Source organism: Rattus norvegicus, chromosome 7, assembly GCF_021556685.1.
Source record: "Rattus norvegicus strain SHRSP/BbbUtx chromosome 7, alternate assembly SHRSP_T2T, whole genome shotgun sequence".
Classification (NCBI taxonomy): domain Eukaryota; kingdom Metazoa; phylum Chordata; class Mammalia; order Rodentia; family Muridae; genus Rattus; species Rattus norvegicus.
The window spans coordinates 27,761,964-27,788,100 of NC_141540.1; the positions used below are offsets into that span (position 1 = coordinate 27,761,964).

Consider the following 26,137-nt stretch of genomic DNA (forward strand, 5'->3'; position numbering starts at 1 on the left):
CTCTAAATGTCCCCATGTCACCCATGCAAAAACGATGGTTCAGACAGCTAACCAATTATAGTAGAGACATCTGGGCCCAGGCAATGGTACTCTGGGGTCCAAGTTTTAACCTTTGGGCTACGGGGTCTTCTGAGAGCACGCTAGACAAAGGTCACTTTCTCAGTAAGCATCGAGGAAGCATGTGACTTTATCAGTCTCTTGGCAGGCCAGAGCCTTCTGCAGCAAGGAAAGCCTGTGCCATAGGGCATCGCAGACTGAGGACGGTGGGCAGGAGTGGTGGGGGTGAGCTGCAGGTAGCTAACGGCCCTGGGGAACAGGAGGCAAAGGATGGACTAGGTCAAAGGTGAAACCAGACATTTTCCCCAGCACTTCTTCCTGTGATATATACCACGGTGGCTACCTGGTCTACAGACGTGGGGGGTTATTCTAATCTCACACAGTTGGTCAAGGAACGAAGAGAATCAGGTTGCAGATGGGAGGTTGCAGGTCTTGTTGTTGTCTATAACTGCTGCATCCTGGGTGTTCTATAAATGGCTGCTCCCTAGTCTCTCTCTGGACCAGCTGACACTCTAGTGATGTGGTGGGAAGCATGGTGGTAATGGCTCAGGCTTCTGCCTAGACAGAAACCCGAAGGCAGAAACACTCAGTGGCAGGGCTGGGCTACTGGGATTCACATCCTGATGATCTACCATTCAGTCACCTCAGACATGCTACCAGCACCTCAGTTTTGTTATCCAGGAAGTGGGTGTCACAGCCATACTCCACAGGCTTGGGGAGCACTACACAGGTACTAACCCCTATCACTTAAACCAGGGCTCGGCTTACGGTTAGCATCAACACACATTAGCAACTTTGATTCTGATCAGTCTCTTGTGTGTACTTTGGCCAAGTGTCCAGTTCTGGGTCTTCATGAGCTGAGGTTTATATGACAGATTCTCAATGTACTTGTGGTCCCCTCCCTCAGTTCCCATCAAATCCTGTTAGGGCAGAAATTTGGGGTGGAGTATTCCCAAGGGAGGCTAGTTTCTCTTCAGGTGGTGGGAGGAGATTTGAAATGATATGGTCACCCGGAGAACCGTTAAGGGAGTCAGGAAAGTGGGTGCCCACACGTCATTTGGGTTCTGTGTCGTTTGCATTTGGGCCCAGGTATGACTGTTCTGAATAAGCCGGTGTATTTGTTTTGTTTTTACATTAAAAAAAAAAAAGCCCATTGCATGAGGGCCCTGGCCAGCCCGTGAGTAAATACCACCTTGCTGGAGGGTAGCCCTTGTTACAAAGCCTGAAACATTCAGGGAAACCCATAGCATCCTCAAGCTGGTGGGAAGACAGGACAGAGAGGGCGCTCTCGCAGACAGAGATTTTACTCTGCAAAGATTGGTCAGAAAAGTAAGAACGCTAATATTTCAGAGAGGGGGATAGAGGGGAAAGGAGAGGACAGAGGGATGGGAACACAAACGGAAGGGGTAACCAACAGAGAGCAGCAAGAAAGAACAAGGCATTCCTTATCTTGTAATCCGCAGGGACGCATTTTTCCAAGATCTGCTTATTGTTCACCCCACCCCCCACCCCCTCACCCCGGTCTACCATTTCAACCCGCAGAGCCTTAGCTCCGCCACAGCAACAGTTCCGGGTGCCAGCAAGGGGCGGGGGAGTGTAGTACACCCGGGTGGCCGTGATCTACAAGCAAAGCTTGAGACCTCCCATCCCTACCCATTCTCACGGTCCCCGCCCCTAGGGTCTCCGCGCCCTTCCCCCCATCACCCCATCCCTTTTCCCCTCCACCTACTTGAGCTGGCGCGGCTCGCAGTCCACTCCAGGCAACAGAAGCCTGGCGGCTTGGCGGACATCGTCGCTGTCCATAGAAAAGCTGCGGCGGTGGCCAGCGTGCGCCACGGCCACTCGGATCCACTCCATCAGAGGGGGCAGCACGAGGAAGGGCCTGCGCAGGAGGAGAGGGGCGGGGATGTATTAGGACCGCCAGGGAACCAGGGTTGCTCAGTCCCATCCCGACTCTCCCTGGGACCCCTATCTGACCCCCATCCCTACTTCCACCTCCACACCCATCTGGTTTCCCTGGAGACCCTGCCTGAGAACCTTTGAAGACATCCTGATCCCACTGGTGACCCCGGGTCAGGCTCTCTAGAATCTTTTGGCCTCGGTTTCCTCATCTGTGAAAGGGGGCTACTGAGGCCACCAAAGGATGCAGTGCTACTCTGCTGCGAGTGCTGTCCCTCTCAGAGATCATGTGCGGATGGAGATGAGTCACTTTGAACACTAGCGCAGGGTCCGGAGCCAAAGAAAGCCAATGAACACCTGGCATTACTCCAGATTCCCAGCTTCATCCAAGGAACATTCTCCATCTCCCTTCCCATCCCTGCCAGCTTCTGACACCCCTCTGGCCTCAGCTCTGCACAAGTACCAGGCTGCCACAAGGCTCAGAGTACCTGCCAAAGCGGGGTGGGAGCCAAATGCAGTTAACCTTCACAAGCAAGACTGCTGGAGCCCAGAACAGCCAACGGGACATTGAACACATCCCCAGACCACTGCAGGAGCCAGTAGGCGTCCTGTGGCAGTAGCTTGTTGACTGAGGCAGTGCCTTTTCCTGTGACATAGCTTCCTGATCCTTCTAGGGGATATATATATATATACATATATATATATATATGTATATATATATATATGTGTGTGTGTGTGTGTATGTGTGTGTGTGTATATATATATATATATATATATATATATATATATATATTTAGAGATGGTACTGTATGAGGCTGGGTCTTGGTAAGGTTTAAAGCCTCCAAGTGTGTGTGTGTGTGTGTGTGTGTGTGTGTGTGTGTGTTTGTTTAGATTTATTTGTTTTATGTATGTGAGCACCCTGTCCTCACTGTCGCTGTCCTCAGACACAGACACACCAGAAGAGGGCATCAGATCCCATTACAGACGGTTGTGAGCCACCATGTGGTTGCTGGGAATTGAACTCAGGACCTCTGGAAGAGCAGTCAGTGCTCTTAACCACTGAGCCATCTCTCCGGCCCTTCCCTTGTTTATAACGTGCACCCCAACTCCCTGGATGGCTTGTTAAAGCGCAGATAGAGCGTAAGGACACCCGCAGCATCTTTTATTTGCTGGCTTAGGAGAGAAACCTGGAGAACTGGGTTTTAAATCAGACCCTGCTACTCACACGTCTGGCCTAGGGATGTCTCAAAGAACAGCTTCACCTGGGGAGGGGCGTGGTTTAAAGAGGCAGACTCCTTCGCCTGTCTCCAGAGATGTTCACAGAGCTTGAGGACATCATTTAAGGGATGGGTGAGGGAGATGACTCAGGAGGAAAGCTTGCTTGCTGGCAAATCTGACGACTGGGGTTCTGTCCTGAGAACCCACCCGGCAGAAGGAAAGGACCGATCTGCATGGCGGAAGGAGAGGACCGGCTCCTGAAAGTTGTCGTCTGGCTTTAACATGATGCACACGATGGCATTGTGCCCCCCCCCAAGTGAATGAATGAATGGATGAAAACACAATTAAAAATTTAAGTGGACACAATTTGAATAAGCACCTCCCATGCCTTGATGGTGGTGCTATGGGGACCTGCAGGAATTCCTATCACTAGTCAGGGCCTGGATGCCTCTGAGGCAAGGGTACCTGGGTGGAAAGATTTAAGGAAGCAGGTTCTTACAGCTATGGGAGTGAGAAACATGTTTATAAGGCATCTGCTCCCTCTCAAAATACAGAATCATGAGCTTCCACAGGTGTTGGTGCCAGGTTCCAGTCTTCCTAGAGTCAAGCTACTTACCTGATGTTAAAAGTTGCAACAATTCTGTCCTGGACGCTCATCTCAGTTACCCTTGTCCATGAGCTTGTCTAAGTATTTAGGGCCTCTAGCTATGAGTCTGCCCGCTTTAGCACCAGAAAAACCATGTTTACTGAGGTTAGGGAGCCTTCCTAGCCTTGGATCAGAAGGTTCTCAGAACTGAGAGTCAGACCCAAATTATTTGGTTGCACAGTCGCTCACCATTCTCCCATTCTGCTTTCCCAGCATGCACTGTTACCCACAATGCACCTGTTCCTTGAGGGGAGCTGACCTGGTCTCAGATCTTTGAACTCATGTTATTTTCCTTTTAGGTCCTACAGCTCACTCCCCTGTGTGTAGGGTCTCCATCGCTTCAGAGGCCCACACCAGACTTAACCTTTGCCAAATTCCACTGTCCCCAAACACTTCTGATAATTGTGCCACACAGACCACTCTCATGTGGCTCCCACTTTGAAGGACTTTTACTCAGTCTGCAGATGCCTCATTAGCACATCAACTCCATTAGGCAGAGACCAGGGGCTGTCCAGTTCACTCCTTCAGTCTCTGCCCCAGGGCTGTGTCTAGCTGGTCGGAAGCCCCCAATATCTGTTTATGAGACAGACTAAGACTTACCAATTTCTTACTGTCTGATACTTAGAAAATCAAGTTTCTGGGCCTGGGACCTAGAGGTCAGACTCTCGGGGAATTTCTGTCTGCATCAGCTTGCTGCTTAGGCTGTCTCTCTCATTCTCTCCATCTCTCCATCACCTAAACTGAATCAGGCACTCAATAAACACACCGACTTGAAATTGAATTGGATTCCACTGTCTCCAGGGGAAGCAGGGTTTATTTCAGTCCCCGTGTCTCAGTCACTGCTGGAAGCCAATCCCGAGCACCCGGAGAATTCCCCCAGGTTGTGTCTCAGAGGAGAGCCTCCTCCTATCTTTGCTCAGTGGTCTCCAAGCCTGGTCCCTGGTGGGTTGAGTCTCTGGTGCATCTGCCTTTCATGCTAGAGGCTGGGCCGTCCGGTGTGCCTACTGAATACCAAAGAGGGGCCCTGCCATTTTCTAAGTCATTTCTTCACCAAGCTAGCTGGCCAGCCCCAGAATTAAAACCTTAAAACCCTCAAGCCACAGAGCTCTTCCTCTTCTGGAATTTTCTGTGTTCTGTACCCTCAACACCACTGTCTGTCTATCACCCAACTCTGGCGATTTATAAGCTCACGAATTCTCTGCCAGCAACTCATCAAATAATCTTATCTTGTCTGTTCAAAGGGGACAGACAGAATAACGCTATTTGTGATGCTGTCTTTGAAAGAGTTAGTGATGGAAAAGGAATTTAGGGCCTTGAATCAAACAGGGTAGAGAATTTTCAGGAAATATATGGCACCTGCACATGTATGTGAGTGATGTGTCTATCTGTCTGTCCATGTGGGAATCAAAGAAAATGACTGGTCTTGTTCCCTATGGGCCATTCACTTTGTTTTTTGAGGCAGGGTCTTAATCAGCCGTAGAGCTTTCTGATCCAAGAAGGCTGGGCTTACAAGTGCACAGCGTTATTATGCCTGGATCTTCCTTCTCTCCCTAAAGATGAATCCTGGGGCATTGAACTCAGGTGTTCGTATCTGTGAAGCAAATGCGCCACTCTAACTATCTGGCCAGCTCTCTCCTTGCACATTTTTAAAGGGGACCATGACTCATTGGCTCCTTGCCTTATTCAGAAGCAATCAGTTAAAAGCTAGACGAGCCCATTGAAGGACTGGTGACATCTTCAAAGGCCCCCAAGCTTTGTGTCAACAGGGCTGGAGGGGGCTCTGGGCATCTGCATTCTATGCCACCCACCCCTGGCAGTTGCAGAACTCAGTGGGTTTGTGAACCAAACATCTTTGGTGAAGAGGAAGGGGAGGCTCTCTATTCAAGCAGTGCTGTGGTCTTCAATGAAGCTTTAGGCAAAGTATATGGGGTGAGACAAGAGCCCCTGAAAGGGAAGAGAAAGCCTAGATGGGCTTCTGTACGATCGAGTCAGCAAGTCAGCCCAGGAAGGCCATTAGATCCAAGGAGCGGATAAAGGACATAGCAGATGTAGCCCCTCCCTGAAACCATGCAGAGATCTGGTGACAAGGTCAGGACCAAGGAATGAAAGGGACTGTGGTTGGTGATTCTGCAGCACCAAATTCCAGTTCTGGGTCTGTGTGGCTCTGGCTAATAACTGGGGTGGATTCAGATGACACAGCTTCATTTGTGGGCTGTTTAGCCATCTCTGTAAATGGCCAGACAGAAAAGGTATTAGACTTCAGGAGCCATAGGGGACCTGCCGCAGCTAATCATCTCTGCCTCCATATGGAGAAAGCATCTACAAAACTAAGTGAACGCAGTTAGCCATCTCAGTGAGACTTTCTCGATAGTCGCTGTCTTAGTGAGGGTGTTACTGCTGTGAACAGACACCGTCACCAAGGCAACTCTTACAAGGATAACATTTAACTGGGGCTGGCTCACAGGTTCAGAGGGTCAGTCCAGTATCATCAAGGTGGAAACATAGCATCGTCCAGGCAGGCATGGTGCAGGAGGAGTTTAGAGTTCTACATCTTCATCTGAAGGGTGCTAGGAGAAAACTGGCTTCCAGGCAGCTAGGATGAGGGTCTTAAAGCCCATGCCCACAGTGACACACCTACTCCAACAGGGCCAGACCTCCTAATGGTGTCATGCCCTTGGCCAGGCATATACAGACCATCACAGTCGGGTATCTGGTCATAGTTAGCCAACACTGGTTTGTTTAGTTCTTTCTGATTCTAAAATTCATTGATTCTATTGGAAGAGTCAGTTACTTGGGAACTGAGAAAGAGTCTGATGTACGGTCTAGGGAAGGTGTGGAGAAGACCATCAAGGTGTTAGTGACAGGGGCAAGATGCTTAGAAGACTAGAAGATGGAATTCTCTCACAGAGCCCAATCTGGTCTTGGGGAACACAGAGCCAGAGGCACACCTGCAGATAGTTATCTTTGTGATAACACTCTAGACCTGACATGTAGACAAACTGAAAATGTCATTTGTATGCCTAATGATCTATTAGGGGGCACCCAAGAAGTTGGCTGAAAAGCATTCCCCAAAGATGTCTGCTTCCTAATTACTGGAACTTGATACCGATAAGACAAGTGTGGGCTGCACACGTGGCTGAATTAAGCACCTTGAGAGGAAAAGAGGCTCCCTAACAGTAGGAGGTGAACCCTACAGGCTGTGTTCAGGCAGGAGCCAAGGAGGCTAGAGGAGGAAATCAGGCACACGAAGAAAAGACAATGGAATCATACAAGGAAAGAGATGAGCCAAGGAGGCCCCAGAGGCTAGAGAAGGGGAGGAGGGGGCTCTTTTTCAAAGCTTCTAGAAGGATACACCATAGCATTATCACAGTGGCTCTGATGTTAGATATCTGGACTCCACCATAGTAAGGGAATAATTCTGTGGAATTTTGTTCTGTATATACATGTGTGTGTGTGTGTGTGTGTGTGTGTGTGTGTGTGTACGCGTGCACGTGTCTGTCTGTAGGGGTGGTATGTGCACATGTGTGCACGTGTGTGTGTGTACATGTATAGAAGTGCAGATGCATATGGATGTGAAGTCCTAAGGTTGACTTCAGACATCTCTGATTGCTCTCCACCTTATATATTGAGGCAGGATCTCTCACTGAATCTGGAGCTCTCTAGCCTGCTTTGAAAATTTCCTGTCTACTTTCTGCAAACTAGAATTACAGGTGAACCATCATGCCCCATCAATCAACCAGCCTTCCTTCCTTCCTTCCTTCCTTCCTTCCTTCCTTCCTTCCTTCCTTCAATAGTGTGTTACTTTGTAGCCCAGACTGGCCAGGGATCTACTGTGTGGTAGAGCAGGCTGGCTTCAAGCCTGCCTTGTCCTCTTGAGTGCTGGAATTAAAGGTATGCACCCCCATACCTGGTTTCCTACCGGTTCTCTAGATGGGTATTCTGGGGATCTGATCTCTGATCCTCAGGGCTGTACAGTAAGTACTTTGCCTGCTTATTCGCCTCTCTGGAGTTTCTCTGTGTTGCTTGTAGCCTCCATATCTGTGGCGATGTTTATTTATTTGTTTGTTTGCCTATATATAAGTACCCTGTAACTGTCTTCAGACACACCAGAAGAGGACATCAAAGCTCGTTACAGATGGCTGTGAGCCACCATGAGGTTGCTGGGATTTGAACTCAGGACCTCTGGAAGAGTAGTCAGTGCTCTTAACCACTGAGCCACCTCTCCAGCCCTGCAGCAATGCTTTCACAGCAGCCTCAGTTAACAAACACAGGGTGTTACTGTCAGGATCAGATGAGATCATGTGCGCATCCTGGCATGTGAACTCAAGATCCCAGCAGCAGCCGAAGCTCCAGCATCCCTCATCTGTCTCGTTGCTGGAGGAAAATGCTTTGCTACGTGGGGCTGCCCCTGCCTTCTCTTTAGATTGAAGCAAACCTTGGCGGTTTCTGCAGCATTCCTTCTTAAGCCCTGTGGCCCTGACTTTTTGTCCTTGCTGTTTGCTGAGACTTTCTCAGACTAGAGAGGAGTTTCAGTGTTTGACTACGGTTTAGGAAGCTCATAATTCCAGCAATACAGGGAATGGAGGAAACGCTGCTCCTGGGTCATAAATTGGTTTCTATAGCAATGGCCATGCAATCTTGCTGTATATCGGGGCACCAAGGCCAGGAAGATGGCAGAAACAAGAGGCAGCCCTACTGGTTACTATGGTGACAGTCCTACTGTGAAAGGCGTATCTAGCTGCCAATAGGGTAGTTCCTGTAGGAGAGGGAGGAGTCAAAGGGAGTGCCTCAGGTCCATGCCTCCTGATTGTAAATGTGAACCCGACTAGGAATTTGCTGAAATGCAGATTCCATCTCCGAGAGTCTAGGTCAAGGTCTGAGATTCTACAGTTCTAATGGGCTCTCGGGAAGATGGTATGCTGGTCTGTGGAGTGCAGTTTGAACAAGTAGGCAACAGTATGATTCAAGTCTGAAGTCAGGGAAAGTGAGTTCTGTTATCATGCAGGAAAATAGCACCAAACATAAGAGCTTCAAAGGAGATCTGAGGTCCAGGAGAGAGCTGGAATAGGAGTGGGGCTGATACATCAGGTTGGTTGAGCTTAAGTTCCAAAATCCCCAAGCTTCAAGGTAGCTGGGAAAAGAAAGCACATGCCTAACATTTTTTTTGCTTTTGTATCAAAGGCTGTGTGTGTGTGTGTGTGTGTGTGTGTGTGTGTGTGTGTGTGTGTCTTGTCAGGATTCTCATTTATCTTTCTTCTAACAATCCTATGAACTCTATCAGGCTTGAGGTACTTACGATGAACCAAGCACCCTTACTGTTGTCTGAGGGGCCTGTGTGATAGCATTGGCTTGGGTACAGAAACTCTCAATGGCACACTGGCCTCGGTACTTCAGTATTTGGCCAAAGGTTAGTACGAAGAGTTCTCTAAAGCTTTTTTTTTTTTTTGGTTGTTGCTGAAATTAACATTTAAATCTGTTTACTCTGAGTGAGTCAATTGCCCTTCATAACATGGAAGGACCTCACTGTCCTTGAGGCAAAGAGACTCTTACCCTGAGCCCTTGGACTTGGCCACATCAACTCTTTCCAGGTTCTCTCTGCTTGTCTGTCCTATAGTTAAGTCTTTCTCTGTAAATATGTATATGTGTACGTGCGTGTGTGCATATGTGTTTCTCTCTCTCTTTGTGTGTGTGGTGTGTTTATGTGAGTGTATGCACATGAATGTCACAGCTTCCAGACAAACAGAACCAAAAGGATATGTGTATGGTTGACAGATTGATGTGCCATCTCTCTACTGATTTATCAATGAATCTATTATTCCATCCATCCATGTTTCAGTATGCCTACTTATCTGTCCATCCAGGCAATGTCTATGTTTACCTATAGCCATCCACCCTTTATCTACCTCTATTTATATATCTACCTATTAATTTGTCACTCAGTTGGTAAATCAGCCTTCCCTCCATCCACCCTCTGTCCATCCACCCACCCATCCTACCATCTATCCAACATGTAATTGTGAACCCGACTATCCACTTATCCTCTCCTAGTGTTATCAGCTCTACTTCTTGGGGAGATTCTGAGTAGCGCACACATGCAATGAGATTTAATTGTTGTAGGTGAACTTGTCTTTTTGAATCATTAACCCCAATCCCTCATCATCATACACGAGTGTCTGAGATCTGGAGGATGTGCGGGGTGCAAGCACACGCAGAGGACCACTTTGTAGCACCTTTCATATGCAGACACACCACTTGAGGACCATGAAACTGCATTGTGGGTGGGGGACAATGCTGGGCAAGGCCTGGAAGTTATGGCCAGGCAGGCTCCCAGGGGTCATGCTTGCCTGCCTGCCTCTACATCCCGAAGGATTAGCAAAGAAAGTTTGCCCGAGGCAGCACATGGCTTATTAAGGGATCCCACCATGCTACTAAACCACATGTGGTGGCAGGAAAGCCTACTGCACGACTGCTATGCAGCCTTGGGCACATGACTTCTTTGAAACTCACTTTCCTCATCTATAGAAGTGAGAAAGAGTGTTTGGCCACTCTACAGGATTTGTTGTAAAGACAAACTGAAAGAACTTTTGCCAGGTTGCTGAGCACACAGTCAATGCCTAGCACACAGTCAGCTATTAATTAGGGCTTGCTATATGCCAGGCAAAATTGTATTTTTCTTTTATTGCTTCATTTGGAAATGACAAGAACACTAAGGTATATGCTATCATTGCCTTTATTTTACAGAGAATGAGGAAGAACAGAGAGACTGTGTAACTTGTGTAAAGGCACAGTTCTTAGCAGCAGTGCTGGGCTATAGATGCCGGCATTAGGGCTGAGAGTGAGCTATTCATTGTGTGTTAAACCATTTCCGGACAGGGCTATGCCATGTGCAAAGGCCCAGAGGCACCGTGCACTGTTGTGGTTAAGAGGAACTCATGCGGGCATGACTAGAGTCGAGACTCAGAAGGAAGAATCCAATGGAGGAAGATAGACTGGGGGGAGGGGTGATGATGGAGAGAGTGAGGGAAGGACCTACAGGCAGTGCTTGGAAACTTCTAGAATACAATGAAAAGATACCAAGACTTTAGTTCATCCTTTCTTAGAATTGTCGTTGAGGATTCAGAAAGATCAAAGAAGAAACATCCTGGATGACCAGCAAAAATGGCCCTGAGGATGGAAACAGGGCCAACCTCAGGTCTTTGTTTAGGAACTGTGTGGAGAATATGTTCATACTATAATAGATTCCTGGGTGTCCCTTCACTTGAAAATGACACCCACTAGTGTCATTGCTATGTGTGTACTAAGCTAGCTCTTCACTACCTAGTATAATATCACACAATTCTGTTTTCCTGAAGGTAGGAGCCTGATTTTGGTGGTAGTGATGATGATGAAGAAGAAGAAGAAGAAATAGAAGAAGAAGAAGAAGAAGAAGAAGAAGAAGAAGAAGAAATAGAAGAAGAAGAAATAGAAGAAGATGAAGAAGAAATAGAAGAAGAAGAAGAAGAAGAAGAAGAAGAAGAAGAAGGAGAAGGAGAAGGAGAAGGAGAAGGAGAAGGAGAAGGAGGAGAAGAAGGAGGAGGAGGAGGAGGAGGAGAAGGAGAAGGAGAAGTAGAAGTAGAAGAAGTAGAAGAAGAAGTAGAAGAAGTAGAAGAAGTAGAAGAAGAAGTAGAAGAAGTAGAAGAAGAGGCCCTAAAGGCCCTAAAGGCCGGCCAGGCCCCATCAGCTCTTCTTCCATTCTGCAGGCAAGAATGTGGATTTGAAGGATGGCAGCCAAACTGGACCCTGAGGTGGAAGTGACATGCTGTTGGAGACAGAGCAACAAGAGAGAAGGATTTGTATTTCTGAGAGAGGCTTAAATGCTCGCACCTGTCCTGGAGTCTTATTTCAAGACTATATTCATATGGTAAGTAACTATGAGCTTAAAGACTTTGCACTTGAGTTTATGTCATCTGTAGCTAATTCGGTTTTTTTTTTTAAATGACAGGGGTGGGGTGAGAGATGGGGTAGATGAGCCTGGATCTCACTCTGTAGCCAGGTTGTTCTGGAACCCTCACCCCTCCTGCTTCTGTCCCGGAGTGCTGAGCTGTTATGTGTGCCACCATGTCCTAATTACTTCTCAGTGATCCTTAGATCCATTCCTATACCACAGGACCTACCCTTCCATTGTTCCTATTAGGTCATCATGATTTTAGACTCTTCCTATCCATTAAGAAAGTATAAGCCTATGAGTAACTCTAAAATTTGAAATGAAAACTTTAAAAACACCACAGAAGAGCTCGGGAGACGACTCGGCAGTTAGGAGCACTGACTGCTCTTCCAGGGTTCCAGGGTTCTATTCCCAGCAACCACATGGTGGCTCACAACCATCTGTAATGGGATCCAATGTCCTCTTCAGGTATGTCTGAAGACAGCAGCAGTGTACTCACATACATAAAATAAATAAATCTAAAAAAAAAAACCTACCATGGAACAAGAAAGGCAAAGGGACCAAGAGCCGGGAAGATGGTTTAGTAGGTAGACTGTTTCCTGGGCAAGTATGGGGACTTGAGCTTGGCCCCTAGAACCCAAGTGAAAAGCCAGGTGTGCTGTTGTGTATCTTCAGGCCCAGGCTGTGGGGGAGGATGCAGGCAGATCCTGGGCCTTCTGACTAGGTAGTCTAGCTCAATCCATTTGAGACAGTGAGTGATCTTGTCTCAAAAAAGGTGGCGAGTGACTGGGGAAGACACTTGACATCAATGTTTGGTGTCTAGATACTCATGTACACACATGCACCCACATACAAATGTACACACACACACACACACACACACACACAAACACACACACTCACACACACACAAGATAGGGAAGTCGGGTTGGGGATTTAGCTCAGTGGTAGAGCGCTTGCCTAGGAAGCACAAGGCCCTGGGTTCGGTCCCCAGCTCCGAAAAAAAAGAACCAAAAAAAAAAAAAAAAAACAAAAAACAAAAACAAGATAGGGAAGTCAAAGGTAGCCTAGAATATCACCCTGTGTTCTCTGATATCCTGGCCACTGGGTCTTGACTTTCAGAAAGTATCATTTTAGTTCCCTTGCAATAAACCTGTGAACTGTCAATCATCTTCCCTTGCCAGTGAGAAAGGAGAGGTTGTATGGATAACCCGGCTCTAAGTCTGAAGAACGCTATTGTCAAGACACATGCTTGGGGAGCAGGTCCCACAGTGGTGCTACCACAGGAAAGTGGATGTGTGGCATCAGATGCATAGCTCTTACCAGGCTCTGTTAGTAGCTTGCTGTGATGCTGCAAAACTATTCCCACCTCTCTTGGCCTCAGTGACTTTACGGGTAGAGTTTAAAGATTACAGCATCATCTCTTCTAGCTTAAAACAATGGCACACTATTTTAAGAGAAGGAAAATGAAAATTATTCAGGTGAAGAACTCTGGAAGGCCTATGAGGGCAGCTTCCAGCAGAAATCTGTTCAGTGGAATTTTCTGTGCTGTTGTTGCTCACATCTAGGCTGTCAACCATGGCAGCCTCTGGCTAGGCATGGCTGCCAAGCACATGATATGGAGGGAGTGTGATGCAAAAACCAGCATTTTAATTAATTTATGTAGCCACGTAGAGGTGGTGGCTGCCCTGGGAACAATGTAAGCTCAGGATGTGGTTTTTGGGTCTGGTTGATTTCAGACAGCTTGAGGTGATGAGTAGAGGGCCACAGTCAATGTCCTGGTCTTATACTTTGACTTTGTCTTTTCATGATCACGAATGAGTATTGCTATTAATACCATCCACATCACCACTGTCACCATCATCAACATTGTCATCGCCATGACTACCACTAGCACCATCATCTTCATTAACGCAGTCACCACCCATCTTACCACTGTCCTTATCCCCACCACCACCAGTGTCTCTATCCTAATCATGAGTAGTTAGCACTTAAGAAAATATGTATATATGAAATATATGAAAAATATGAAAATATGAGTGTTTGCCTGCCGCCACATGCATATCTGGTGCCCGCAAACCCAGAAGAGGTCCCTGGAATCCCCTAGAACTGGAATTACGAATGCTTGTCCACTACCATGTGAGTGCAGGGAACCAAACCCAGGTCTTCCATAAGAGCAACGAGCGCTCTTAGCCATGGACCCATCTCTCCGGCTCCATGCTCTAGCCCTCAGGAGCTTCCGGGGCTCCAGGATTGGTGTAGACTGGCTCCCTGCACATGATTTCATTTAATCACAGAAGTGAGCAGAGGGTAATGATGATTGCGGCTCCCTGTTTTGCAAATGACGGTGCTGGTGTGAGGTTAGTGAGTCTCTAATGGGCACAGGCTGGCACAGCTGTTAGGCAGAACTGGTGTTTGATTGCAAGAAGACCAGGAATCATAATCCACAGGTGAGCCATCCCTCTGATGCTTCTCCAAAGACCAGTGTGACGCCGACCAGGACTCTGAGCACTGGGACTCTCATCTGGGACACGAGGAGGCTGGGTCGCAGCACCCGCAAGTCTCACTTCAGGAGGAAAGCGTCACTAACCCTGTCTGTATATTACGAAGAGCCCCATTCTTTTGTATAATAAATCCTGCCGTTACTTTACAGTTGTGACATGACTTAGAGACACCCCAGCAGCTCTGAGCACAGTGTGCTTATTTCTCTAGACTCACTCCTCAACGGCTTAAGGCCTTCGGGTCACCAGAAAGGTCTGAGATTACAACCCCCGGACTGAATGGCCAAGTTCTGATACCCAACGGGAAGAGTTTACTTTATACGCACAATAGTATATTTTTCTCTGTGTGTATGCCTGTGCATTTAAATGCAATGGTGAGAATATAATTTATATTCCCTCTCCCCCCCTTTTTTGCCTTTGGCAGTCAGAAACCTCAAAGCTAAAATACTAGAAGAGATTTTTCCTGCTTAATCATTAGTCTTCTGTGTTCTAAATGACTCCCCCTTTCTGTCTCTGTCTCTCTGTATCTCTGTCTCTGTCTCTCTGTCCTCCACCCCCGTAAGTGTGTGTGTGTGTGTGTGTGTAATCGATCACCTTGGGTGCTGTTTCACAGATGTTATCTACCTTCTCTTTTTTTTAGATAGGGTCTCTTGTTGGCCTTTTACTCTCCTACTAGGCTAGATTGGCTGGCCAGTGAACCCCAGGGACCCTGCTATTTCTATCTTCCAGGAGCTGGAATTATGTTTGTGCCAGCATGTCCAACTTCTTTATGTGGGTTCTGGGGGATCCAGCTCAGGGCCTCACGTTTGTATGACGAGCATTTACTGACAGCCACTTCCCAGCCCAACATGTGTTTAAATTACTGTTTCAAGTTTCCTTTTATAACTAGCTCACACTGTGAGTCTAGTTCCAGAACTGACTTAGCCACAAAGGGTAGATGACTAAACAGATATCATCGGGATCAGATGAATCGAAGCTCCTCCATTCACCGGGTTGCTGACAAAAAGGGAGACATCACAATGTAGTGAGGGACCCCCACAGAAGAGGCAGCCAATGACAGTGAGTTAAAACTTCCCATTAAGAGGAAACACTAAACAAGGAGCACAGAGGAAGGAGGGAAGAGAAGTGTCCAGGAGGATTAGGAGACCCTGGAAGTGGGGGGTGGGGGAGGAAGTGTTATGCCTGCAGGAAACAGCTGATGGCCAATGAGCAGACTGATAGATCTTTGAGAAAAAAATATCCTCGTGATTTGCTTCTCAAATGACATGTATCCCGCTCTCTGTAGGACTGGGATGGGGTGCGGGTGACAGAAGCTCTCAAATACAGCTTCTGTCAGGGGCCAAGGTTCTTTAGTAGTCAACAGTTTTGGGCAGTAAAGACCTCCATGATTGGGGACATCCTGTCCCCATCAGGGGGCTGCTCCTCCGGGGAGCTGGAGAGATGGAAAGAGGACTGGGGGTGGGGTGGGGTGGGGTGGCATCTAACTCCATTCCAGGAGAATCCTTACTCTCCCAGACAGGGGTGCATTTTGGGTCCAGTCCTGGGGAACAGAGTGGTTATCCACCAGGGGGTGCCATAAGCCAGGAAGGGGGAGTCCAGTAAGACTGAGGGCTGCGCACCTCTAGGGTGGAGGGGTGCAGATAGGAAAGCAGGTGGGCAGAACTGTCTGAGGTGCTGGGGTTGGCTCTGAATGTGGGTACACAGGGGAGGATGCCACACAGGTGCTACCTAGCACCCAGCTGTTAGGCACCTTTCTCAGGTGAAGGAAGGGCAGGGCAGCTGCGCCATTGTCTGCAAGAGTGACGTTCATCCATCTTCATCTACCCCAGGCACTGAATACATAACCAACATGGTCGCAGACTCACAGAGGAGGGACTAGGGGAAAGGAAGGGGAGCGGCACGTGTTAGGAGGGAGGCAAAAACCAAACAATGGGGTGGCAACGAACACGCTCGAAACACAGCATATGTGTGTATAGAAAGAGTCCATTATCACGTGTGATTAATGTGCGCTAATACAAACATAAGAAGCCGCCCCAAGGGGCTGGGGATTTAGCTCAGTGGTAGAGCACTTACCTAGGAAGCGCAAGGCCCTGGGTTCGGTCCCAGCTCCGAAAAAAAGAACCAAAAAAAAAAAAAAAAAAAAAAAAGAAGCTGCCCCAAAATCTCCCACATATTAGAATCAGGAAAAAAAAATACAGCAAAGACACCACCCGCAAGACCAGAGTTCTACCATTAAGTCCTTTGAATACGACAGTATTCAATACGATAGCAGTATCCCGGCCTGACTAAAGGGAGCCCCTACGCGATAGCTCTGTGCCCCTTGGGTTAGCAGGCCTTTCCCTCCAGTTCCTGGTACAAGCTATGCAGTGTGCATGTGGACTTCCAGCCTCTTGGTCCCACTGTGCATTCCCTGCTTGTTGCTGGGATGAGTCAGGTTGAACCTTCAGTTGCTTAAATCTGGCCCGACAACCTACTTGCACGTCCCTACCTTTCTAGGCACATCCCATTCTCCCCTTGTATCCTGACTTACTGACCTACTTCTCCTGGGCATGGACTTGTGGGGCCCCACTACTTCCCTGCTCCTCCTCCACACACAGGAGCTGAGTCTGCCCGTGGGGGACAAACAGAAACCACTCTCCCCCTTTTTGGAATAGTGAGGCTTCAAGTCAAGGCCTAGCACATTATTACAGGCCTGGAATGAAGACCCCCACTGTCTGGACCCCCGGAAAGGGCTTCTCAAGGATAAGGTCACCACGCTTATTTATCATTGGCTCTACTTCCTTTCACTCCTTCCTTAAATGCTCGGGGAAAGGATTTAGGTGTTTTAATAAACGCTCAGGGAAATAACCGTTAGCAGTTCCCAAGTGTGTGCAGGCTGCAGAGCTAGATAGCGCCGTAGTAACTGGGCCAAGTGTGTCAGGTCACATGGGTAAGAACCTCTGAGTCCTTGCAGATTCATGAAATGAGCGATTAAGGTGTCCTGAGTCTGACCTGGCCCAGTGAAGGTGTCCAGGGAAGTCTGGTTGCTTTGGGCCATGCAGAGCTATGTCTAACAGGGCCATGAGGAATAGATGTGTGCGTTCCACAGAGAAGATCCTGTTCTATGTACCTCAGAGCACAAGGAGTCTCAGCTCTTAAGTCTGGGGGTTTGGGGGTACACCCGGACAACCCTTTGGGAAGGAGACTTGGGCATACAATAGATTGTTGGACTATAATGTCTAGAGCCACACACAAACCCAAGTCCAGCACTACTCCCTATTTTTAAATATACAAGTAGACTCATTTTTCTATAAGTAATCTGTTACACCTTGCAGTTCTGTAAGTTGATTGGCACTGGTCGAAATATAACTTATTGGCCAGTGAGACAGAAGGGCTAATATATTACTCGTGAAGTAGCTTTCTTACAGGCCCAGGGTTCCAATGCCACTATGTTCTTCCCATGCCCCCTTGTCTGATGGAAGGAAGGGCACAGCGATTATGCTTCTAGTTTCTAGTCACCTTCATTGAATTAAAGTGGTTGGACTTTCGATGTGTCGTTACTAAAGTCAACCCAGCAAGGGTAACAGAACTGCTGGCTCAGCGTTTTCCGTCACCCAGTTCTGGTTCCCAGAAGCATGGGTTACGTACGGTAAGAACATTTGGGTTGTAGGACGAAAAGGCGGATGTTTCCACATGTGGGCACGAGCGTGCAAATAGCACACTATTACACCACACAGCAAAGGAGAGACTCTGTGGAATACTGACCCACCCAACAGGCAAGTGGCACAGGAGACAGTCACTTCCTGCAAAATCCAGTCAGACACCCAAAATTGTCCCCAAAGTCATCATCAGTGGAGATGGCCTGAGAAGAAGCTATCAGTACAATCTGGCTTCAGGTGTGAGAAGTCTCCCCCAGGTTTCCCACAGGGGTGCCAGGGGAGGCTCGGGTAGGCAAGAACAAACCCTGAATGTGCTCCTGTCTGATAGAGCCTAGATCCTAGGTACGTTGTTAAAGCAGAAACCCACATCCCAGTCACAAGCAGGGGCTCAGCTCCCACCCGGGACAATGTTAAATACCAATCATGGACGGGCTTCTGCATGGCAGACCTCTGTCGTGTACATTTTTTGGAGTTTCCTGAGCCTTGCACTGGTGTGGTGGCTACTGAGAGCACACTGCCAGATGCGGATAGAAGATGCTTGATTGATGGTTAAAGATAGAGAGCAAATCCAAATCTCCAGCTCAGACAGAAGATGTGAACGTACTGACAGGCACTGACCTTTTAAAAACTATAAAAATGAGATTTTTTTCGGGTATGCAAACAAGCCAGTCCTTACATGGATTCTAAAAATAAATGAATCCCTACCTACAGGTGTTCCGTATGAGCAAAACCTGCTTGCAAACCAAGCACACTAATGGCATTGAGTCTTCTCCTAGGGTGAAGGCCGAAGAAGGGTAATTACACTTATTTATTTGTTCAGAAAACTTTAGACAAATGTATTTATTTCTCAAGTGTAAATTGCTTTAGATCTCTATTAAGTCAAAAAATTAAATGAAAATCAAAATTTGAGAGAGGCAGAGATAGCTCTCTGGAACACTGTCCAGGTGTTTATCGACTGTCCCGGACACCCCAAGAGAGCGCCTGCTCGAGCCGTGTCATATTTGCTACAGGAAGTGAATGTCGAGCACACACGTCAGCAATTCCGTCCACTTTCACGTTCCCGTACAAAACAAAGACAGCAGTCATCCTCTGGCACGGACACAATTCTATAGCCTGTAAGGGAAATGTCTCTAGGTCCCTCAGGTTAAGGTTCACTCCTAAATTCAGTTATTTAATTAGAAATGAGCATTATTGCATTTTTTCAAAATTATTTTTATTCTGTCCCGACTTCATAAATATGAAACATATAACCAAATAACTATATATTACACACGTATCTTATTTCCCCTTTTGCCAAACCCTCATTTTCCTAACAGTTAAGTGGATCGATTAACTTTTTATTGCATTTTAACTTATTATTGTTATTGTGTGCTTTCGAGAAGGAAGGAGGGAGGGAGGGAGAGAGAGAGGGAGGGAGGGAGGGAGAGGGAGGGAGGGAGGGAGGGAGGGAGGGAGAGAGAGAGAGAGAGAGAGAGAGAGAGAGAGAGAGAGAGATTGCGCATACAGACAACCTATGAGAACTGGTCCTCTCCTTCCGACACGTGGGTCCCTGGGATTGAACTCAGGTCATCAGGCTTAGCAGCAAGTGACCTTACCCAGTGAACCATCTGGTAGGCCCAGAAATAGACTGATTTTTGACAAGACCCCTGTATTATTCTTAGGACTTTTAAAAAAACGTGGGTTCTGGAGATCAGACTCAGGTTCTTGTGCTTGTGGGGCACGCACGTCACCGAGCCTCTCCTCAGCTTAGATGGCGTCTGTACGGCCACCCCAACCACACTGAGGAGGGGCATCAGGTCTATACCCTTCCGTCCTCCCATAGACGCTCGTCACTGCTCAGGCTGACAGTGATATTCGCTTCCTGCTTGACTATTTCTGCTCACTAGTCAATCATTTTTGGATGAGCAAGGCTTGTCCTGTGTTCCGTTGTATCAAGCTGGTCCTCCCTGAGTGTCTTTCAGATGAATGAGTTCGTTAAACGATCAGTGAAGGGGTCGTATAGTGAGTTCTTCAAGAGCGAATCACTGCCTCCAGGACGGAAGGAGGCCGCACATTAGGAAGAAGCTAAAAAAACCTTATGAAGCCCAGGAAGCTCTGAGAGTTATGAGATTTACAAGGTCGAGGCCCCTCCTCAACGTTATGGACTCAGTAAACAAAAACCAAACCAAGATCATCACCACCATCACCTTCAAAAGGAGCTGCTAGAGGGTTGGGTAAGAGGCTCCAGGAGACAGCTCCCAAGAGTGTCTCCCATGCCGCTGTGGGCCTTTCCATTGTGTCTTTGTGTAACCCATGTTCTCTTGAGCAATCTCTCACCCTGCTCCTCTAAGTGACCCCAGTAAACTCACGGGCTTTGGAAGTGCGACTGGAGTATGATTGGCCTTTGGTCTGTCACGGGGCCCTACCTGGGGTGAGTTGCTGCCTGTTCACATCTCCTCAGGCAAAGTCACGCAACAGAATGTCTGACTAAGTCTGCAACCATGCTCGGTTTAAGTGCTGCTGGGTTTCCTGCTTTAGTCTGGGGGATGCTTCACAGGACTGGCTTATAAAGTCTGAGGAAAAGGATAATAATCGTGACTCATTTCCAGTTGCAGTAAAGGAAAAAACAAATCCCACACCATTAGTATTTAATGAGAACCTGACGTGGGTTAAAAACTAGGTTAAACGTCAGACCTAGGACCCCGCCAAGGGCCTGGAATAAATTCCAGGGTCCCCCCCCTTCCCAACCAAGACATTAGACCCCGTGAAAGACAGAAGAGAAATAGAAATGCAGGCTTATATTGGGCCTCTATTCCTCAGAAGCAAGATGTTCCCTGCACCAGCTGAGGCCTTAGTGACGCTGGTGCAGGGGGAGGGGGCAGTTGTCGAAGGGCCCTGGGCGAAAGGCTTTGGAGTATTCAAAGACTCTGCTGCACCTGGACAGACAGATGCTTGCTGAAGCAGGCCATAAAGTTGTGGAAGGGACCGATTACAAGGCTTCTGGTGCTTTGGGCAGTAAGGGCAGACCAGGAAGCGACTGCTTCCAAAACGGTCTGTTTTCTAGCCCAGTGATACCTAGAATGTGTTAGATCTGTCCAGTTCATCCTAAGGAACCCACAGACCTTTCCAGAGCATTTCACTAGCAGGAGAGAACCTGCACTCCTTGCCTGACCTGCTCCCGTTTCTCCCTTTGCTCTGCTTCGGCCTCCTCAGCCTGCTGACTGGTCCTTAAGTTTGTCAAGAATGATGCTGTCCCAGGTCTTTGCATTTAGCATTCTCTGTGACTGTCGAGGTCAGTCCTCTCCACCCCTGGCTTGGTGCCTTACTTTCTGTAGATCCTGCTCACAGGAAGAGAAATCTGCCTATCCTACCTGAGACATCCCCCTCCTTGATTAGAGTACCTGGCTTTATTTCCCCATCTCTATACATTATCTTTCAGTACGGTGCCTTGGCTCCCTTCCATCTCTTGTGGTAGGATTTGAAGCCCACAAAGGCAGCCGTGTACTATTTATTTACCGAACGGAAGAATGTGTGAGTAATTGTATGAACATGTTCTGGGTATCAACCTCGGTGTTTGGGGATACTGCAGAGGTCCCCGCCCCCAGTGAGCTTCTGCGCTAGTGTGAAAAAGCACAAGAAAAGACGCTATTTAGCCAACACCTAGAAGCCTTATGGTTGGAGCATTCAGTCTTCTGAGACGACCAAGATGGTGCTCTGACGACGGCCCCAGTTGAGCCTGTGGGTAGGGAGGGCTTACGAACAGAGTGGGGGCAGGGGAGCGAGATTCAAGAAGACAGGACACTTTAGGGACATTCCGTGGCGTTGAGTAGGCAAGCATTTGGGAAACTCTAGAGCAGGAGAGAAGATAAATGAATAGGAAGGTCCATATGGGCTCGGTACTGATTGGTTCCCAGTTTACCAACAGTCACCTTGGAGGAGGATCTGGGGCGGAGTCTCACGGAGGACTCTAGCTTTAGAAAGCCTGGTCCCCGGTGTTTAGGCTACCCAGGGAGTTTAGTGTAGCCTCTCAGTATTGACTTACAAGCCACATCAACAGCGGGGAGTCTGACGGTCATTGATTAGATACCTGTGCGCTTGTTAGAGCAGGGTTTGCAGTCAGTGTCTGGGGCATTAAGTGGCCACCAAGGCAGGGAGGAGGCAGAGCTAAAACAAGGTAAACTGCAGCCAGAGTATCATGCTGCCTCTTCCAAGAAAGCGCTCCGAGATTCCATGGCAGAGGTAGATCCTCAGAGAAGGGCTTCGGAGGCCTATTAAAATCCCTGCATTCCCAAGTTCGCTCTCCATTTCACCACGTGCTAGCTTCCTGCTCTGTTCACAAAAAATTTCCATCCACATCACGATGCCCAGAGTCCAGGAGCAGCCACCTGAGGGTGGGGGTGGGGGTTCTATGTCAGGGATGAATAGAGAAGTGCCTGACAGACGATTGTAGAAAGACTCCCTCCAGCCTTGCAGCCTGAACTTGGCAGGGCGAAGAGGCAAGGCTGGGAAAATAGCTACCTGCTTTTGCTGGCCTCTTGGCCAAAATTCCGGGGCACGCCAGAACCTGACTGGCTGAATCTTGACTGGATTTCTCACAGGCTTTAAAGACTGAATGTAAGCCTGCATGGGCAAAGTTCCATATCAAAGGAAAAACATTTGGCAGGGCAAAAACACCTGAAAGGTACATTATAAAGAAGCACACGCAACCATCTGATACGCACCAAGAAGACTGAGTCAGGCGCATGCGCACTGATCTTTGTGGTTTTTTTTTTTTTTTTTTTAAAAAGGCCAATGTTCTTGCTCACTTGCTTTCTGGAGCTGCAGATACGGCCTTTTTTTCCTCTTCAAATAACCTGAGAAGACAGATTGGGAATCCTAGGCATTCTAGTTTCAGTTTCGTAAAATCTCAAGGTTTTCTTTAAGTGGGGGCGTCTGTGGAAACACGAACAGTCCTGACTAATCTTGTTAGGGCGCTTTGCTGGGAGCCTGGAGGGAGATGCTATGGAGGCCCACGGTGATCATTCCAAGAGATCCCTTCTGTGATTGTGGAAAGAAAGCTCGCAGGCCTGGAGGTTGCCTTTCCCACAAGGCCTTGCTTCTTGAAAAAGGAGGCAGGAGGTTGACTGGACCAGGCTTCTTGTGGGGAAAAGGGCTGGGCTTCTCAACCAATTTCTCCATCGCATTGGCCATCAGAGACCCTGCGAATTACCTTTCAATTGCTCTCCTCCAAACAGACTTCTCTTGTTATATCCACTCTCTCTCCACAGATGCTTTAGTCATGCCATGGTGGGTAGTTTTCAAAGAACAGCAATTCACAAATTGGAAACAACCCAAATGACCAGCAACCAGGGAAACATTAGGCAAATTACAGTCCATTCACAAGAAGGAATATTTCACAGCCATTAAAAATGATATGCATGAATGTTCTGCAGGACCAAAAAAATGCTTATGGGACACTATTAAGTGAAATAAAAGGATATAAAGTTATATACACAGTACAGATATTTTAAAAACTCTCACTATTTTTATTAAAGAACAACAACAAAAAAATACGCCAGAAGATGCCCTAAGTACTAATTTTTGGCTACCTCTGGGTGGTATAGTTGTAGATAATTTTAGTTTTTATATTTTTCTGTATTTTCCAGTGGTTAACAAAAAGCATGTATACCTTTTCAGGAAAAAAATAACTGCAGAAATTTGAATTTATCTCACCTGATATTGCAGCTGTAAAATAATTCAGCACACGGGGAGAGCAAGACGGACAGAGGGTTTAGACGATTAAATCGATAAAAGCCAAGACACTGGGAAACAGCGGAGGCTGTTCTGTGGAGTGACCTTTGAAGGGTGTGAACCTCTGGAGTGCGTCTTCCGGGCAGATGAGTAGATATGCTGCTCTGGCTAGTCCCACAGGGCGTGGCACCCGGCTATGCTCAGGCTGCGATCCCCGGACACAATTGCTGAAGAGTGGGCACCCGGGGCGGTGGGTGTAGCTTAGTGCTGCGATATTGGTGGTCTGTGCGAGGGCCTGGTTTAGCTCTTGACGTGGTGGTGCCCTCCTGTAATCTTAGCACCTCGGGGATGGAAGCAAGAGAATCAGGAGTTCAAGGCTACCCTCGCTAGGTCCGGAATCTGAGACATGGGCTGCTTGAGACCATGTCTGCTTCCAGGAAACTCCCCTCCCCCGCCCCCATGCTGGGCCAGCTCTTAGCTTGCACTGGGCAGCATCTAGAATTTGCACCCACAGCCCCAGATGCCAACTTTCCAGCAGTACTGTTGGGGATCACAGTCTGAGTACAGCTGGGTGGGTGTCACATCCTGTCCTTTATGTCCTCTCTGAAAATTTTTTGGCCCCTTCCCTGTGTGTTTCAGAATCCAAGCACAGGGACTGCAAAAAGCTGTCAGTTCCAGGCAAATTAAGCGATTTGCCTTGGGGCCATCCAGGAGAGGGAGGCCTGCTGGTGGCATCAGGGCCTGGAGGTTGCCGAGAATTGTGCTCTGTAGACTGTGGGCTCGTCACTCTCTGGGACTCTTGCAGGAAGCTGCTTCTTGCATCATTCTGCGCTCTGTCTTTGTGTCGTGTCCTAGGCTGGCCTAACTCTCTTACCTACTCAGCACCAAGAAGGCTGAGAGACAGACAGGGCTCAGCTCTGCCTGCAAGGGTTCATCGTGGCAGCACCGGACACAGGCATGGGGGCAGTGGAGGGCCATCTGCAATGTCAGAGCTGCAGGGAGGTGTTGGGAAGATATGACCCCTGGGATCACTAAGTGTGAACACTCAGCTTCCAGCCAGTCATCGACAGGGCTCTGTGACCTTGGGCAAGGTTTTGAACCTTTCACTTTCTTCTCCATTAGTAAAATATGGAGATTGGCCTGATCTCAGAAGGTGACTCTGAAGTTCAAGTGGAGGAGTTCTGACAAGCACTCTCCCAGGCCTGCCACAGGCCAGCACTCCACAGCCTGTCTAGCTCCTCAGTAAAGGCCCTAAGGAGAACAGAGGCTTTCTCAGGCCTTAGGGATGGCTTAACACAGTACCAGAAGGACAGAAGAGTGTGCCAAGAGAACATCCTGGGATGGGTAGGCTCTGCCTTCTGCTCTTGCCCCTCCCAAGCACCCCAGGACCCCTACCTTCAACCCTAGCCTCCTGTCAGAGGCACAAAGACCAACCCACATGGGCAGGCCATCATTTTTCCCCTCTATTTGGAACTCATGGACGCTATTCCAAATATTCAATTACCAACAAGGCCAAGCAGCAGTCTATCCTGTGACCTCGGTACAGACAGGGCCTCCCAGGTCCTGCACTGCAAGGCCAGACCCTGATGGCGGTAATTACAGGGTGTCAGGGTGTTAGGATATACTGTCCTGTCGGGGTGGGGCACACGAGGCAGTGGCTTTTTATCAACTGTTAGGAAAATATTTGGGCATTTTGATAGTGAAACAGCTGTAGCATCTAGAATTTGCACCCACAGCCCCAGATGCCTACTTTCCAGCAGTACTGTTGGGGATCACAGCCTGAGTACAGCTGGGTGGGCGTCACACCCTGTCCTTTATGTCCTCTCTGAAATTTTTACCCCTTTGCTTCCCAAGTCAGACCCAAGCACCACCCTCCTCACCTGTGTCCTTCAGGTAGTCTGTCTGTAACCTCCCATAGGCATTCAGCACCCCCTTTCAGTGGTGCTGAGCTGGGGCCACACAAGGCCCCATGGTCCTCCCTCTTCTGCTCAGGGACTGACAAGCAGCAGCTAAGTGTCACCGTTCCATACTACGTCCTGGACTAGGCTGCTGGACTGTGAGCCCTTTGGGTTGTCACTCTGGGGCCTTGTAACCTTGGGCCGCTTGCCTCTCTTCTCTACCTCACCTCCTCCGTCTGTAAGATTCAGACGACGCTAACCACACCTATCTTGTGAGGCTTTCATGAAGGAGGTCCCAACTCATTCATCAAAGTCTTTAGAGTTCTCCTGCTCCTGAAGAGTTGGAAGGCCGTTGGCTTCCATTACTGAAAAACTCATGGCAGGCATTGGATGCAACAGACTGACTGAGGGACAAGTGGATAATGAATCAAAGGCTTCGTATAAGTAAAAACAATGAGAAAAAAAATCACACAGGCCAAAACATGAGATGCTCAAATAGTGTCGAGGTACCACTTTCTTGTGAGGCACAGCTCAAAGCAGTAGAGCTTGGCAGGGGTTCATCCAACTGTGCGGAGCTAAAGGGAGAATAAGGGATGAGTGGATTTCCGTCTACTGAGCAAGAGACTGTCGTTGATAATGGTGCTGTC

At 48.2% G+C, this 26,137-nt stretch overlaps 2 protein-coding genes across 4 annotated transcripts in view; one reads left to right on the plus strand and one right to left on the minus strand.

Annotated features, from left to right (window-relative positions):
- The window catches only part of Rtcb (RNA 2',3'-cyclic phosphate and 5'-OH ligase), a 208,990-nt gene extending 192,634 nt beyond the window's left edge, over positions 1-16,356 (plus strand). Inside the window, exon 9 of the transcript XR_015624177.1 lies at positions 16,304-16,356. The gene's annotated coding sequence lies outside the window, so the exon portion shown is untranslated. The remainder of the gene's footprint in view (positions 1-16,303) is intronic.
- Abtb3 (ankyrin repeat and BTB domain containing 3) overlaps positions 1-26,137 on the minus strand; it is a 278,860-nt gene that overhangs the window by 60,149 nt on the left and 192,574 nt on the right. For 2 of the 3 annotated variants that reach the window (NM_001432634.1, NM_001432632.1), the window contains 1 exon segment: positions 1,787-1,939. In NM_001432634.1, the coding sequence (NP_001419563.1) occupies positions 1,787-1,939 (153 nt within the window). 3 annotated transcript variants of the gene reach the window in all.